This window comes from Stigmatopora argus, chromosome 12 (genome assembly GCF_051989625.1).
Source record: "Stigmatopora argus isolate UIUO_Sarg chromosome 12, RoL_Sarg_1.0, whole genome shotgun sequence".
In the NCBI taxonomy this organism is placed as follows: Eukaryota; Metazoa; Chordata; class Actinopteri; order Syngnathiformes; family Syngnathidae; genus Stigmatopora; species Stigmatopora argus.
In genome coordinates this window covers 5,120,710-5,138,462 of record NC_135398.1, presented here as the reverse complement: position 1 = coordinate 5,138,462, position 17,753 = coordinate 5,120,710, and the positions used below count along the sequence as shown (strand labels likewise).

General features: G+C 40.5%; 1 protein-coding gene across 3 annotated transcripts in view; it reads right to left on the bottom strand.

The window, feature by feature from the left end:
* Positions 1 to 17,753, bottom strand: part of tnr (tenascin R (restrictin, janusin)) — a 132,647-nt gene that overhangs the window by 41,585 nt on the left and 73,309 nt on the right. For all 3 annotated transcript variants that reach the window (XM_077616238.1, XM_077616239.1, XM_077616237.1), the window contains 7 exons: positions 8,915 to 9,034; positions 7,461 to 7,671; positions 6,572 to 6,672; positions 6,332 to 6,488; positions 5,120 to 5,596; positions 537 to 656; positions 309 to 452 (listed from right to left, as the gene is read on the bottom strand). In XM_077616238.1, coding sequence (XP_077472364.1) covers positions 309 to 452; positions 537 to 656; positions 5,120 to 5,596; positions 6,332 to 6,488; positions 6,572 to 6,672; positions 7,461 to 7,671; positions 8,915 to 9,001 — 1,297 coding nt within the window. In that variant the 5' untranslated portion in view covers positions 9,002 to 9,034. The remainder of the gene's footprint in view (positions 1 to 308; positions 453 to 536; positions 657 to 5,119; positions 5,597 to 6,331; positions 6,489 to 6,571; positions 6,673 to 7,460; positions 7,672 to 8,914; positions 9,035 to 17,753) is intronic.

Here is a 17,753-nt window from a genome sequence, read left to right as displayed (position 1 = left end):
TATTTTTTCTCTTTTTTGCATTACTTTAAAAATAAAACAAAAACGTTGAACTATAATGGATTTGGATAAGAAAACTGAAAAATAAAAATATATACTTTTGTGCTTTCCCATTACATATTCATAAAAAACGGTAGTCTCCTATTTCTGTCAGTGTAGATGCAAAAATAGTGTGTGCGTGTATTATGACAGCATGTTTGGGAGGGAGGAAATAAGAACAGTAGGAGCAGGTGATATTCTCACACTGTCTGTACCTTTGTTTACCTCATGCATTCCAAATAAAAATCCATAAAATATGATGACATACTTACAAGTTGCCACACTAATGCTGGCTGGAACACTGATGCTGTTATTAATGACAGCAAAAACATTGATGTTATACTCCATGCCCGCATCAAGGTCTGAGATCGTCCATGATGTGGTATTGCCCGCCAGTCGTATTTCTAGTTGGACACCTTAAGGATAGAAATAATACACAGGGTTGATCTTTTTCATCATTTAGCTTAACGTCAAGATATTCTATTATATTTAGGATTTACCTCCCGGGCTGCTCGGAGTGTATGTCACGAGAAAATCCGTCAGGACCACAGAACCTTCCCACTCTAGTTCAACGTCTCTATCCGTTACTCCACGGACTTTCAGGTTCATGGCAGGTGCGACTGTAGAGGAAGAACCAGTAAATTCAGTCTAAATCTTGACACAAAAGTAAATTCCAATGTAAAATAATTGGTAGAAAACATCGCGAGAACTGTTATTAGATCGCAGAGCTTGAAGCTTGAAGACATTGCCAGCCCTCGTTACCTCAGCAGTGCCGGGGACATTGTCGGGGACCCATACCACCCTGGTCACAACCTGTTCCAGCTGCTGCCCTCTGGCAGACGCTACACATCTGACAAAGTATGGACAAATAGGCTTAAGGACAGTTTTTTCCCACATCCATCAGGACTCTAAACTTGCGGTAGAACGACACACAATCCCTTCTGTGTAATAACTTCAGGGTGAGGTAACATGAAAGACGTTGGGCGGTGATCTGCCTCCTACTGGCTGACTGAAGGTAAGTGAGGAGACAGTGGGAGGAAAGTGATCCGTTTTTTTTTCTTTGCCGGGAAAGCGCACCTTGTGGAGAAGCACTACGCAATTGCTGGGTATGATGACAATTAGGCTTTTTGTCGAGTAAATGATGATGACAAAGCCTATGTCCAATTATTATTGAAAAATGTGTTCTAATGAACATTCTGTTCCAATCACAAAACAGTGGGATAAGGAATGTAAAATAAACCTGAGCCCAAAACCTGCCAGAAAAATGAATGATTAAAATGTGTGTTACATTTAAGTTCATGAAAGTGAGAGGCCCAAATGAGCATTGTTGTGTGCACGAGATCAATTCGCCATAACAAAATTGGCTCCCACCCAATCCGCTGCGCACAAAGGAAACAAAAGTAGGTTTGTTGTTAACCGGCACACAAAGGAATGTAGAATATCACATTTATTGCATTGCTAAATGCATACAGATTCAAGACCAAAATGCCATACCATCGTTGAGTATTGTCTTTAAGAAGAAAAGACAAATACCCCAAGGATTCTAAGAACAAATTTGTATTTTATTCTCCTAAAGAATAAGGAGAAGAAAAATGTATAAAAGGGATACATTGGGAGAATGATATTGCAATATTTAAATGACTTTTACCTCTTTAGTCTTTATCCTTAACATCACACCTACCAGTGAATGATTATATTTTTAGCAACTATTGCACAAGAGTATTATAGTTCCCTTAAAGATAGGCACACTTTTAACTCATATCGTAGAATGAAGTTCTTCGCATTAAATCCCAAATGTTTTGAAGAAAAAAAACGTTTCAAAGTTCTAAATAAGCCAACGTCTCAAATTTTTAGTTTAATTTTTTTTATTCTTCCATGGCCTGAAAATTAAAGGCCCTGCCACAAGTGGTAGAGAAAGAGCATACTCCATCCAGGTTGAAGAGGCAATAGGAAAGTCAAGTCACGCATCGGGAAGTGGTGTTGAATTTAAATTGCTCCTGCATAAACAAGAGTGTTTACAATTCATTCGGCCGAAAACGGCCGGGGTGAACGAAGGGAGACGGGTGAAAGGCACGGCGGAGAAGACTAAACACAGGATGCCGTGAGTTGGTGAAATTAGGAGACCAATGCCATCTCAGAGAGAAGATAAGAGGGGAGGAGGCGGCAGGCTGAAGTGAAGGACACAAGATGAATAGACTAACGCAGCATTTGGAGAGCTGGATGGAGCAGCAAATGGCATCGCCTCATCATCTTCTCTGCAGTCCTCTGATATTGAACTTTACAATAGTGCTGAATCCTCCACAGGAAGCCTTTGGATACTTTAGTGGCCTTTTCAGCTACCCATTGACAGCTGGCCACGGGCTGTTTAGCATATTGGTCACTTTGTAGCAGTCAATCTGCACGAGTAGAGTGGAGGACTCTTGGGACGTAGACATATTTCAAACAGCCGGAGCGCCATCCTTTTCATGAAGGCAATAACAATTCCGTAAAATTGCATCATCAGTGACAGATGAAAAACAATTCCAAGATGATACACTGTACAAGGCCATTTGAAGACAAGAACGCGAATGATTCTTCCAAGGTGTGAACATACTGAGCCAGTGCAATCCAATCCAATCCAATCCAAGAACAGGACAAGTTTAGATCATTTCATTTGACATTGTTCAAGAGGAGATTGGAAAAAGAAGAAAATGGAATGTTAGCTGATTTGAATGTGGCTTGCGGATCTGTTTTTTTTTTTTTTAACTTGTTATGCATTAGAAGGTTAGTGAATCCAAAAAGGGTTTTAGGCACAAAGGAAAAATGAAATTAAGGGTGTTTGGTATTCAAAAACTATTTAATTGGGGAATACTTTAAATGCTAATGTTGTCATAAATTCAATGGGCAAGACTCCCTAAAGGACACGCTTAGCATGATGGTTAGTTGTTTGTTTTTCATTTCGTTCAATCCCAGTCGGTTATAATGTTTTTACAGCTCTTAAAATTGGTCAGTTGTTCTGTGATTTGAAACGTTATCAGCTACGGTTTACGAGAAAACGCACAACAGATGAAACATTCCGATAACACGGGCACTAAATGGGAATTGGGCACTTGGGTGGTGTAAATCCAGCAAAAGTGTACAAGGTGCTGCTCTGGATTTACTAGATCAGCATTGATAAGTGAGCACTGCAGTTTTGCTCTTTCATCAAAGTCTTTACCAGGTCAGATCATTATTTTGTTCATTGCTATTGGAAATATGACCTTAACATTGACCTGAAGTCCAATAAAAATGGTGGTTGTACACTCGACACCATCTTTGTAAAATTTGAAGACTTGCCATTTACGTATCATTCAAAAGTCTCGCTGCAACCATTTGAAGGTGAGCCTTAAAACCTCGTTAGATGTGATCAGGATTCTATCATGGGCAGCTGGAGAAGATTTTATGCAACGGAAATCTTGACGGTTAAATCTCTTGCTGACAACAAAGGTCAATAAATCATTAGCACTCACCTTCGGGGAACATTGGATTCCTCAGGTACACCTACCAAAATCTATCGAGCTTCCTCGCGAATTGGGTATCTTAGATAGATAATCATGTTCAGACGTATACATATTTAGAGAGGAGTGTTGGGCGTTAGGTTGAGGGTTGATAATAGGAACTTTTTCATGATGTTTGGCATCCATTCCAATCCTTAACATTCATTTAGCAGCGCGACAAATCCCTTTCAAAAGAATTTTACTTTTTATTTATCTCTGTACTATTGCACGAGTGCTTATTGCTCAGTGCTTAGTGGAAAGCTTTTGCTGTCAAGATAAAATCGCACCACTCGGGTCAAGTCCATCTCCAGCGGATGAATACATGTGTATGTGAGGGTACACGTCCCCTTATCTCACGCCTGAAGCATCCCATTTTAAAGTTAACAGCTGTCATTATTGCTCATAGTGGGAGGTTAAAGGCCACCAGAAACACATTCCGCTTTCCATCTCATTTCGTAGAGTAAAACACTTGATCCTGCCAACTTACAGGCTGCACCGCTTTCTTTTGGCATTCAGTGGGAAAAAAGCACTACCTAGTTTAACATTTAATTGCAAAGTTATTATCAATTCCGACCACTTGACTGGGGATATAAATAGAGCATCACTCCGGGAATACCGTCATCCTGTCTCGCCTGTCTTTCCTCATCCATCACTTCGTTTACGTCCGCCAAACCGAATGTCAAAGTAGGTGATATTTGGTGTGGAGGCACATTGAACAAAGACGCGCGAGGCTCCCAGGCCGACTCAGCAACGGCTAATGTGACGCTTCTCTCCCAGGATCAATGTGACGTTTGACAAATGAATGCTTCTACACCTTCTGCTGGCCGACTAGTAGCACACAACACCACCTGCATTTGAATGAGGCGGGCACCTAAAAAAAATGACGCCGGTGAGGGCTTGGTTTCTGTGATTACCGCTATTTAATCTAAACATCAAATGCATCACTGTGATCTACGGGGCTCGGATAGGCCGACCAGTGTAACATTTCCATACTACGTTGGGTATTTGAATGGATTTCTTCCACGTTAAATCAAGTCTGGACTGATACCGTGCACAGATGCTAGTACTTGCTGACGTAGAGTTAAACTTTCAACCTCAGAAATGGAGTAATTTGGAGGTTTTCTGGATGTCTCAAAACATCCTGAGCAAGATCAGCAATTTTTGGACAGGTTTTTTTTGCCTTTTCAGCCTTTTAACAAAAAGGGGAAGTTTGAAACTAAAAACAGGAGAAGAACTGTCACGCAGTATTTTTAAAATGGTTGTATATTATAATAAGAGTACACGACTGTAAAAATTAGGTAAAGACGCTTGTATAGGAGGCTCATCTTTTACTTTTTTGTATGTTTTTATACTAAATTCTCTAAAGAACTTTTGTAGGACCTGTTTTGCTATGTGCAATTTACCCATGAATTAATTGGCTACCACAAGACGTCCATACCCTTTTGACTGGGATGGGCCCAAAAAACTAATTATCACACGTGATTAGGTAGGTAACGAATATAATGGGCTCCAGCAATGAATGGATTGCTGTAACAATTGAAACTGGGGATGAAAGTAAGCGAACTCACCAGAGTTGCAGTCATCTCCAGCAAAGCCGTCCTGGCACACGCAGAATCCATCCTTGCAGATTCCCTTTTTACTGCAGTTGTTGGCACAGTACACCAGCGAGCAGTCCTCCCCGATGTACCCGGGCCGACACCGGCACGATCCGTTGACGCAGATGCCCTGGTCCGAGCAGTCGTTCACACACCTCCCGACCATGCAATCTTCTCCGGAGAAAGAGTCTTCACATGCGCACTCTCCCTCGATGCACAAGCCACGGCCAGAGCAGTCGGGAGGGCATCTGGGCTCGGAGCAGTTTTCTCCAGCAAAGTCGCGGTCGCACACGCACTCTCCTTCCACGCAAACGCCCTGACCCGAGCAGTCGTCGGGGCAACGGGGCTCCGAGCAATTTTTACCGGTCCACCCTACATCGCATACGCAGCCACAGAGCTCCATGCTGAAGCTGCCGTGGCCATTGCATCCTGGGAAATAGTTGAAATGTCCTGGAGAAACATGGACAGAGAAGCAATGTTACACAGCAATTTTGGAAAAAAAGGGCAACCCGGTGGTAGAGTGGGTAGCGTGTTGGCCTCGCAGTTATCCCCGAGCTTGTGTGGATTTTCTCTGGGTAGTCCAGTTTCCTCCCACATCCCCAGAACAGGGTAGGCTGTTTGAATACTCTAAATTTCCCCTAAGTGAGCATCTAAACATGCTTATTTATTAATTAACTTATTTATTACCTATTTATTTATGTCAAAAATGTCTTTTCCTGTGTCTGTATTCTCACCCTCTTGCTACTGTGACAGTGAAATTTCCCGAATGCGGGATGAATAAAGTTATCTAATTTAATCTAATCTAATCTAATGAAGCTTGTCAAAAATGTCTTTTTCTGTGTCTGTATTCTCACCCTCTTGCTACTGTGACAGTGACATTTCCCGAATACGGGATGAATAAAGTTATCTAATTTAATCTAATCTAATCTAATGAAGGTCTGTTTGTCACCAATTCAGGGTGTAACCCGCCTAGTGCCCATCGTTAGCTGGGATTGGCTCCAGCACCCCCCACAAGTGTATTTAAGATACTGCTTCTTTTTAAGGTTCCTCATGGGAAAGGCTACTCAGACTAATAAAACAGATTAAAACTCAGTTACCACTACTCGAGGTGTGACTATAATATGGAGAGCTACAATAACCATATCATAACAAAGATGGAAGACGCGTTTCAACAAAGTCACTGACCAATGTTCTCCCGACAGCAACCGGATCCGCATTGAGCTCGGAGAGTGGAAAGCTCTCGCTCCAGCATCTCCACCCTAGTGGCGAGCTGCTGGAGCGAGACACTCCCCGCACAACCGCACGCCGCTTTGGGGATGTTGATACGGTGAGTGAACATCACCTAAAAAAGGGTCATTTTTTTAGTTTGTTTATCATTGCATTACATTTACAGTCATTGATAGGCCTTGGGGTTAGGAAACCTACCTGACTGTCTGCATCCACTGTCTGTTCGGTGTACTCTGTGGGCTCAACTGGGTTTGGTGGTCCTTCTACTGAGGCTCGGGACGCAAGCTCACCACGTTGGCCTTAAAAAATAAAAGCCTATTTTATTCACTCTCGCTTTCTGTAATGCACATCAGTAGTTTGGGAGCCCGAACAATAATTTGCAATTATGTAATTGAGACTCATACTTGCATACAGGGACCAGAGCACCAATAAAATAAAATGAATGACTCCTAAGCTTTGGACGATTAAAACCTCTAATATGATTGTGATGTAGCATATCACGTAAATATGTTATTACATTTTAGAACAAAAATCCTTTTATTACAGGAATAAATGACAATGAGCATACTCCTAGAACAAAAGGGGTGTTTTTTTCCACACTAAGTCGAATTGTACAAAGTAATAACAACGATGTACATGTGCAAGTGAATTTTCCATAATATAATATATTTTAGAATGGAACAATTCAGCTTTGTTTTTGCAGCTATTACAATTTCTCTGCAAATTCTCCTATTACAAGATCTCTAAAATTAATTGGCCTCTAGGTTGTGAATAAATCCATGGAAATTTTCTCTCTGGACCCAATAGGTTTGAAAAGCTCTAACCCAACAACCTCCTTTCATGACATACAGAATTTGACAGTGTTCCAAATGGGAGAGATGGTTCAATTAACTTCAAACCAAAAATAAATGTTCTTTGAAATCAAATTTCTGCTCTTTGAGTTGGCATGCAAATAACCCGCTGCCCTTTTGGTGACGTCCAGTTCAAGAACAGGCCTTGAAGTTAAATACCCTATTATCCGTGTGTGAGCAAAAACAACCACAACAAAAATAAAAAATATTTTTTTAAATCAATGGGAAAACCTCACCATCGTCTGGGCCGGGTGGTGCCAAAGTGCCAAGGTCGACTGAGCAAAGAGATTCCACGGGTACATTGATGTTGTAGACGTGGTTGAAAACCAAAGGTTGCTCCTGCATTGTCTGGTTGGCTGAGGAGCGACCGCCATCTGGGACCTGTCTCCTTACTCGAGTGGTCCGAACCAACTGTTTATCTCCAGCAGGAGCAGCATGAGAAGGACCCTATGAAAGAAAACCACAATGCTGGAGTAAACTGCCATTATTCCATTTTGTTTCTAATTGCTTTACTCTATTCATAGTTTTCCACACTGCTTATACTGTTTCGTGAATCTGAGCAAAGGTCTCCTAGTCACTAATAAAAAAAAAAAAAAAAAACAATAGAGGTAGAATTCCTTTTATAGTCACATTAATACTAGTGGCTACTGGGATATTATGTCATCCAGGGTACTCGGACGTTTCGTCGAAAGACGTTTGGTCCCGGGACGTTTGGTCGACCGGACGTTTGGTCGACCGGACGTTTGGTCGACCGGACATTTGGTAGAACGGACGTTTGGTAGAACGGACGTTTGGTAGAACGGACGTTTGGTAGAACGGACGTTTGGTAGAACGGACATTTGGTCGCCAGGTTGTTACTGTTGAAACCAGCTCTCAAAATTATAATCATGAGAGAGAGAGACCAAATGTCCGGTCGACCAAACGTCCGGTCGACCAAACGTCCGGTCGACCAAACGTCTTTCGACAAAACGTCCGGTCGACCAAACGTCTTTCGACAAAACGTCCGGTCACGCATCCAGTCCACCAGGCAAGTGAACCGCTATTTTGTCAATGTGTCTTTTCCAGTCTTTTCTAACATTCATTGTGTCAAAGTGCATATTTTACATTGAGAAAATATCACAAAAACATGCGGTGTAGAATGTAATGATTGAATAATTTGCCTCACTTTACTCATAAATGTACTTGATGTTATTCTTGTTCAGTAAAACAACAATTTCTGGGATAAAACGTGTTTTTGAGCATTTACAGGCAGTCCACCAAGTTTACATGAATTGGATGTCTATTTTAGTCAATGGCAAGCAATGAGCTAAGTAAAATTTGATATTTTGCCTCTCTAGTCATCTTTTGGGGAAATTACACATTAATCTGGAATACTGTTCTAAATAGATGACCCCAGTATTTTCAGTTTGATTGAGGCATAATTCAGTCACGGCTGAGGTCATTAGTATTTGACAGCTTGAGCTTTTGAAAGCATGTTGAATTATTTCCTTGCCCATGGCTAGTTAATTTACATGGGAGCTGCGCTGCAAAATTATCAAATATATTTTATACAGCCATCCGTTGCTTGTAACTTCTTCCTCGGACGCTGGGCCGGGTGCCAGCTAATCAGGAGCACGTCTTATTGGCGAATGAAATGATATCATGTGATAAAACGAATACATGGTGCAGGCTTCTTTGAAGGAAACATTACCTGTAGAGCTAGAAAAAGAGCAAAAGCGAGGATCCAGCCTGGTGGTGTTGGCACAGTGGCCACATGGTGCTTCAGGGCTAAAGGCATGCTGGGAACACACTCCTCCACTCCACTTAAAACCTGCAAAGGAAAACAGTGGAAATCAGGGATTTGGAACAGTAAAAAAGTGCAAACCAGAGAATGAGTGAAGCAGCAAATCAATAAAACCAGATTTCATGCCAAATAAAACCAGGGGTTCTGCTTCATGAATCGGAACTGAGTAAAACCTATCATGAAAGAAGGATTATTTCTGGTGTACTTCATTGACACCGTGTAACTATGGCTTCAATAACTTTGCTGCATTAGTATGAGAAGGAAGTCCCAGCGTCATCTTCAGTAAATGGAAAATAAATACCTTTGATCAGATGGGAAATATAATTGGCTCTGACAGGAGGGCAGAAATAGAATCAACTCTTTCGAGGATTAAAGCGCCAGCTAAGAACCGCCGAACGTATTTCTCCGCGCAATAGCGGACATTTGATCTCTCCACACTGGAGGAATACAGAAGTGTTGCACGGAGAAGGAGCTGATAGAAGGATTTCAGGAGAGACGCGGTTTCGAGCGATGCCGCTGTAATCCTCTCTCCATACAGTGGGGAAGTGAGAGAGGAGAGAAGGGGAACATGCCGGAATAAAAGATGCACACGGTGGACGGTGTTCGCCGCAGCTCACTACAAAGAGTGGAGTCGAGCCAATGTTTATATTCTGACCTGTGTTCCCTCTCAGCCAATTCCAATATTTATGGGATATGAAAATTCATTTGAAGCGCGATACCCAGTTTTAAAAATGTGGGAGAGACTGCCCCGTGCAATGATAAGGAATCAATTGGCAGTGTAGGCGCTTTTGGCTCTTGTGTTAATATTCTTGCGGTAAAAGAGCACGCATTGACAATTTGTGATACAAGTGTCATCACCGATTGAATTCAATTTGTATGTCAAGACGCAAGTGTGTTTGAAAAAGAAGGAGAAGCTACTATCTGATCACCACATTGTTGTTGCAAACTAGTTTATATCAAATGAATGCAATTAAGGAACATGAGTTGTCAGGAGCAGCTCGTTTGTCCCTCCTGGCTTGCCGTTAGGCTTGAGCACATGCGAGTGATTCTTGATTACTTCCTGATGTGGGTATTTAAGCACCACGGAAGTGGTAGTCAGTTTCGGATCGCCCTGCGTGACACTGCATACATTGCTGCAGAGGTACTGTTTCTCCATGGTCCGGTTTTGTTTCGTTTTGGGATGTACAAGTCCTTGTTATTTTGTAAAGCTTTTGAGTCATTAAAGTTACTATCATGAGCTCAGTTCGTCTCGTCCCCTCCTGCTTCCCCGCTACTGGGTCCAAATCCCTCCGATCGCGCCAAGACGTCTCTGCATTTTTAAGGCTACCCTGATTAAGTTGAGGATCTTTAGTTAAAGTAATGTAACCAGTACAAGTGGCATATACAACATGGCGCACAAGTGCTCAATGTTAATTAGAACTTTTGTATAATATTTTATTAGGGGTGTCCCCGCCCTTGTGATGGTGAGCGGTAGGGAACATGAATGAGTGAATTTGACTATCGTAGCTTTGTGGTTTTACTTGGCACTTTTTGTGATGACATGAAAAAAAAACACAAACTACAAATGTGTGAAATATTTTGCAATTATAATCAAAAATGTGTAAAATGGCATCACAAGTGTAATAGAACATCACTTGTAAGTACGGAAGGCCACAAAATGGCATTGAAAACGTACAAAACATGTATAAAGTGTACCGTTTAAAGGGTGAAGCAGGTGGTTTTATGATCAAAACGATACATTGGACAAATATGTCACGAAGCGTGTTTGGCCTTGAAGCAGAATTCATGCCTATGTTTTCTATATATAGAGCAATACATGAGTGCAATCTTGTATTTTTACACTTTCAGGGTTCAATATCACAAGGTTGTATGGACTCCAAAGGCCAGAGTGCAAAGCCTGGTGATGCCCAGAAGCGCTTTCCATGTCCAAGTGATTTTTTTCCTACCCCGCCACCCCCAAAGAAGCTCAATTAAAGCTAGCTTCCCTCGTTGGAAACCAAGATTTTTTTTTTTTTTTTTACATCCTCCAGGCTCCATTTATTCTCCAGGACAGATGCACTTATGCTAGATGCAGCCGACGCAAACCCCAGAGAGCCGATGCTTCAAAAGCGCACACACATAAACACGCACTCATAAGTAGTGTCACGTATCAAGTGTTTCTCTCTTGTCATTGCAATAATCATCCCGCCTGCCATGATGCTAATTAGAAATGTCAGCAAGCGGCCTCTCAATCGTGCACGCACAGCTAAAACGTGTAGGCTGAAACATAAACCCCCGCATGTGGAAATGAAATGTGGGATTTGATGGCTCTGAAGCGTCCGCTGGATTTTGAGTGCACAACCTTGGAAATTAATTGGAGAAAATTTAAGCAAATACATGTTTTATATAAAAGTACTTTAATTCTAAGTGCCCATAGTAAATCATGTATTCCGCACGGAAGTGAACGAGGAACAAGTTCAAAGACCAGCTAAAAAACATGTAGTTGATATTTATCTGGCATATATTCATTTTGTTTTGTTTTTTTAAACGGAAGTGATCTTTAATTTTCTTAAGAACATATTAGAAAATAGTTTATCCTCCCAATGCAGTGTAGATGCAGTTACTGGTCTTTTGAGATACCTGGATAAAATGAATGTTATTCTTCTTATTATAACCAAGATGCTCCTGCAAAATGCATTCATTCATTCATTCATGCATTCATTCGACCCCCCAATTAAAAAGGATTGGACTTCAAGCTACGCCAATGACATGATGATCATTCTATGAAAGCCCTTTTAGTTTAAATAAATTGACAATCTATCCGGCAATGACTTGAGTGGTGAAAGTGTAAACATAGTGTCACCTCACACATGAGCTCCATGCAGCCTGTCAGGGAGTTACCTCAAGTGTGAAAATACCATTACACGTGTATTTTCCCAGCTGCATCAAATCACAGGTGTAGTTTTACTTCAAGGTGTAAATTAAGTGTGGAAGCTTTGTTTTAACTACAAGGAACTTTGAAGGCCTAATTGCCAAAGTCAAAGAACTACAAGCACCAAAATGATCGAAATCCTGTATACAAATATATATCTATGAATTCATACACAAACAGGACCTTGGTAAAAGTAGTAAGCGATCCATTTGAATGGGTTTCTTTGAATTCAAACAAATGTAACAAAAAAATGACTGCGCGTGAAAAGCATTGCAAAGACTTTTGGTAGTTTTCCAGATAACACTTTCCTTGCCCTGTCTTATCTCATAAAAATACGTCAATGTAACATTGTCATATCTTCCCCATCAGGAAGAAGAATCCGTGCACATTCATCACTTGAGGACAAAAATGCTGCACAGCTCCGACAGAGTGAGACAAGACTGAGTTTTACGACACTTCAGAGCTGTAGTGCTTTATAATGCAGCAGTATCGACTTGTGAAAAATATAAAAGTGACAATTATTGGAAATATAGGGTTTGATGATTCGCGGTTATTTGGATTCTTTTTGCTCAGTTCATCAATCGTCTGACTGCACTTCCAATAATACCTATCAAAACAATATTTCACTCCAAATAGCAAAAGGAGTCTATCAAACGCAAACGGTCGTTACGAAAGCCTCTGGCATGAAAAGGCAACAAGCTCCAGCATGACCAAGCAAAATAAATCTAGATTTAAGGTTTCACTCCAAAAGATGTGTTCACTGCGACAGTTTACAATGCCTCAAGTCCAAAGGAGGACATTTATGACGTATCTGTCTGCTATAATCCACCTGTCTCCGTGACGTACGTTGCCTCTCCAGATGCCTGGGCTAGAGGGAGATGCTGACCACACCTGGTCCAGCGATGGGTCACACAATGGAGGAAAGGGAGGAAAGTGGTCAAATTGTCAAATACTTAGATCAGTGGTTCTTAAACTGGGTTCGGTGAGTCGGTCTCAGGGGTTCGATGGAGCCTCTGCCACAAAGGTCAAGACACATCGACTCATGTCTATTTACGATAACATGCCCCGCTTGACCATCATTGGCTGCAGATGATCACGTGACATTGCTTGGCCAATCAGTGCTGCAAGGAATTTACATATCTTGAATTTTATTTTACAATAAAGTAGGGTTCGGTGAATGCGCATATGAAATTGCTGGGGTTCGGTAGCTCCATCAAGGTTAAGAACCACCGACTTAGATTCTCCATCAGCCCGTCTTACATTAGCCACTCTCGTTTTTTCATTATCTGCAGTCGTCAAAGTCATTAGCTGCCTTCATCCCTCTGATGGCTTTTCGTTTTTCTTTCACTAAAAGGATTTTCGTTATCCGTGAAAGTCTTTATTTCCGCTCACTTTGATACTCAGGTTCAAAGTAGAGAATGAGAGTGAATTTTCCATTTGTTGTATTCATTGTATTTTGCAGCCTTTCTGACAGCAGGCTAGTTAGCCCTCCTTTGTTGACCCTACGCACACTGAGCTCTAACCTCCATTTTGCTTCACATTAACCCCAGGTTAATGTTCAGCCACCCCAACACGAACACCAAACCAAAACTGGGCCTTGTTGGGTGGGTGATTACACACCCTCCTCTGCGTACTTTGTCTCCACCACCGGCTCCGTTTGGACCTCTATTGCCTTGCTCTGTGGCAACATCATGGTGCCTTTCCCATTATTACCATCACTCTGAGCAAATTGCCTTGTATTTCAAGGCCAGTGGGTTCTGTTTATCAACTGCCGCTGCAACCGCTGAAGTCTTTCTCGGGGCTATTTCGGAGCAAAGATCGCATCAACAAATAACGGTTGTGTTTAAAAGCAAATCGGATAACAAATCTTTGCCATAGAAAGAAAGATGTAAGAGGTTTGTAGGGAGAACAGAATTTGAGCAGATACTCGACTATCTTGGATGCACTGTTTGTAAGAGCAAAAAGAGCACTAAGTAAGTTAAACGACCAGAATTTGGAAAACATTGAATCACATTTCCAAATAGTCCATTTAACTGTAACATCATCTATAAGTGTAGATAAAATGTAGCCCCTTTGCATAAAAGCTAATAATAAAATAACCCTTTTTGTCACTTGTGTACTGATGAGTGTGAGGAACTACTAGTTTGATACACACACTGAATTACAATTACCATATTTTCATGACTATAAGGCGCACTTAAGTCTTAAATTTCCTCCAAAATAGACAGGGCGCCTTATAATCCAGTGTGCTTTATATATGGAAAATAAAATAAAATGTGTCATTCATTGAGGGTGCGCCTTATAGTGTGGTGCGCCTTATAATGTGGTGCGCCTTATAATGTGGTGCGCCTTATAGCCGTGAAAATACGGTACTAGTTCTTGATTAACAAATGATGTTAATGAAAACATCAATAAGCAACAAATTTTTCCAAAAAAACAGCGCTTACATTTTCTACAGAACACTTTTGGGGAAGTGGCTTTAACATCGATTCAATATTTACTTACAAATTTCATTTGTATTTTCAAAGATTTAGTCAAATATTCCATTACCGTTATTCAATATGTATAGTACCATGTTTCAAGTAAAATGGTAATACTCAGACTGAAAGTGATATTGATGCTGAACAAAACCATTTCATTTTTATAATGAACATTTTGGCCCACATCTATGCAGTATTTCAACGCTGGTAATGATGATGGTACTTGGAGAGCCAAATTTTCTTTCAGGTAATTCTTGCTGTAAAAAGTTTGAGCTCTACTGATATATAAAATTGATGCAAAACATCATGAAGAATTGACAGAACAATGTTGGCAAAGCTGAAGTACGTTGAGAAAAATCCTATCATAGTCGTTCTGCAACTGGGTTCCTCCTAGTTCCAAATCTTTCGGGCTCCCTGTTAGTTTAATCTTACTTCTCCCTACAGCCAGAAGCTACAAAAAAGTAGACATAAAAGTACTTCAAACAATACTACACACCGACTCGTGAGGCAGACGTCGTGTGTTACTCTCTTCTCTCGCTCTTAGACAAGCAATTTCTTTTCCCCGTTTTATGTTCCTCTTTCAAAGCCAGCTGTATCTTGTGGGACACAATGACAACACATTCTCGTGAAGCTTTAATGACTTGAAAAGGTAGGGAGGGGAAAAAAAAATAACATTCTCTCCCACCTGTGCTATCTTTCCACCGAAATTCTAAAGTGAGAAGGATGGCACACACACAGCACTACAATCCAAATCCATAAGCTGTATGGAAAAGATAAAACTTCTGCTGTGGATCAAAGAGCACATCTGCTATTGTACAGCGTTAAAAGCACCTGCTCAAAGCAATACTTTTATGATGACACTTAATGACTTTTGGCTCGTTTTTTTCCTCAGGGTAGAATGGTGCTGTGCCACTTCAGACACATACTACAAGTGATATATATCTACATCTAAATGAGGCGGAGTAAAGCTCTCCATATATAAAATAAGGCTTTTGGTTCTGTTCATCTTTTCAGTGCATAGGAAAAATAAAATCATTTCAAGTTTTTGGCAAAAACTCGAGAAAAAATTGACCAAAAAAAAAATCACCATACATTTTCAACGGGCCAAATCATCTCCCGCAAAATCATTTCTATTTAAGCCTATAAATTATCAACTGGAACCTGCAAGAAAAATCTTCGTGGTCTAATTTTTTTACGAAAAAAAATCCTCAAATTACTCCAAATTAACAGGAAGTGGGCCGAAATGAACTGGGACCCCAAAATCAGAAAACTATACAACCACAGAAATTTAACTGAAATCATAAAGAAGTGATGTGAAAATGCCCCAAAATCAACAGGAGGCCAAACAGTAACATACCAAGTTTTGAATATTTAACCATTTCGTTAAGTACAGCCACTTCCAGAAAGACGTAGTCTATTATCCCTTTCTGTGCAGATTATAGTATTAAAAATAACTCGTCTAACAATATTTATCATCTCACATCAAGGCTCTTCATCTGAGTTGGTTTAACTTGCACTGCCTGGGGCTTCTTTGTCATTGTTTGTGTGTTGGTGTTAAATGAACATTACATTTTTTATTTTATTGTGTATTACGTATGCATTGTTTTCTTCTCAGTTAAAGTGTACTCAGGGAACACTTGTTGCTGTTTTAAAATTAAAATAGCCTTGAAGCTCTAGTAAATCAATTAGGATAATTTCTCACTGTACAGAGGCCACAATAGCGGCCATAATTATCAAGTTTTTTTTTAAAGGTTTTATTGAAAAAACTGTAAATCAAGAGTACAAAAAAAGAGCACTGTAATGCAAATGTGAGAATCATTTATCATGCATTTGCTGTAAAATGGATTGCACATCTAGCGCTGTCACACATTGTTCTAACGTCTACAAACTTTGAAATATTGTCATAAATGGATTTCTTTTTTTTTTAAAGGCAATAGTTGCAATGTTTAGAGTTCTTTAATGAGCTAGGCTAAAGGCGGGTGTTAGGGTTATCATCATTATAAATGTGCTTGCAATGAAGAACGCTTTGCTTTATTTTAGGAATATTAATCATTATTATAAATGTGCTTGCAATGAAGAACGCTTTTTCTTTAGGAATATTAATCATATATATGTGCTTGAATATTAATCATTATATATATGTGCTTGCAATGAAGAACGCTTTGCTTTATTTGCGACTCTCAATTGTTTAGACTTCTGTGATGCATGTTGTTAAATCTTATGTAATAAATTAGCAAGAGAGACATCGATTCGGCAGAATGATCTTGACCGAGGACGCGTGTGGATCGATTCTCTCTTGCAAGAAACCCGGTTATGAGTCAGATTTCTGTTTTATTACGGTGTGTATTTGGAAATACCCATTGGTGAACGTATCAGCGGGTGATATTTTTTGCCAAAAGGGGATGTAGAGCTCAAATTGAAATGCATTATCTTGGCGCCGAGACAAAGTTGAGATGCTATCACTTTCAGCAGTGAGCCGAGTGAGTCGGAGATGGACAAAAATGTCCAGTTCCTTAGGAGAGATGCTGTCATGATGACATACTGCTAAGACTATTTTAGCAAAGTGCTTGTAAGTCAGCGAACATACAAGCACTTTGCTACACCATCTCATCATGCCTCGATCAAACTTTTCTGTTGTTTTTTCATACATACACCACACAAAATGATTAATTGCAACAGAAAAAACTCAAGTCTCAAAATTAAAGCCGTCAAGTGAAGATAAACGAAAAGCAACGTGTTCTACTTTTTCAAGCTTTTATCTCCCAACCAAAAAATAGGCTACTCATAAAAACTCTATGAAACTTTTACCATTAAACGCTGGAAAAATATGTTACGTCGCATTGCCTCATGTTACGAAATGAAAATATCCAGTCAAAATTTGATAAAATGGTCCAATGTGTAAATTCTGATGATTTTCCCGGTCATAAACGTATACCACAAGTGTAATACTGCACGAAAATATATCGATTTCGATTTTCAGATGATTATAGGGAGTTTCTGAAAAAAGAAGTCTTTCGCCTGGCAGCATTCTCTCATGGCGTCTGTGCCATAATCAGGAGTGACACTGGTGCAGCACACTATAATCCTCCGTGATTAGAAACCTGACATCAACGGCTCCCGCTGCTGTCACTCTTCGCTCAGGCAGTTCAAGGTGGGAATGTTGTTCCCCCCCCTGTACAATGCGCTCTAACGCAGCAAGGGGGCTATTGTTGTGATGACGGTAAGCTGGCAGCGGAGGGAGTTGAAAAGAGGAATTGTGTCTGTGCGAAATGGCAGCACCACAATAGGAAGACAAGTGTACGCTAGAGTGCTATGAGAGCCAACATTGTCATGTTGCAGGCCATGTCTACGACCC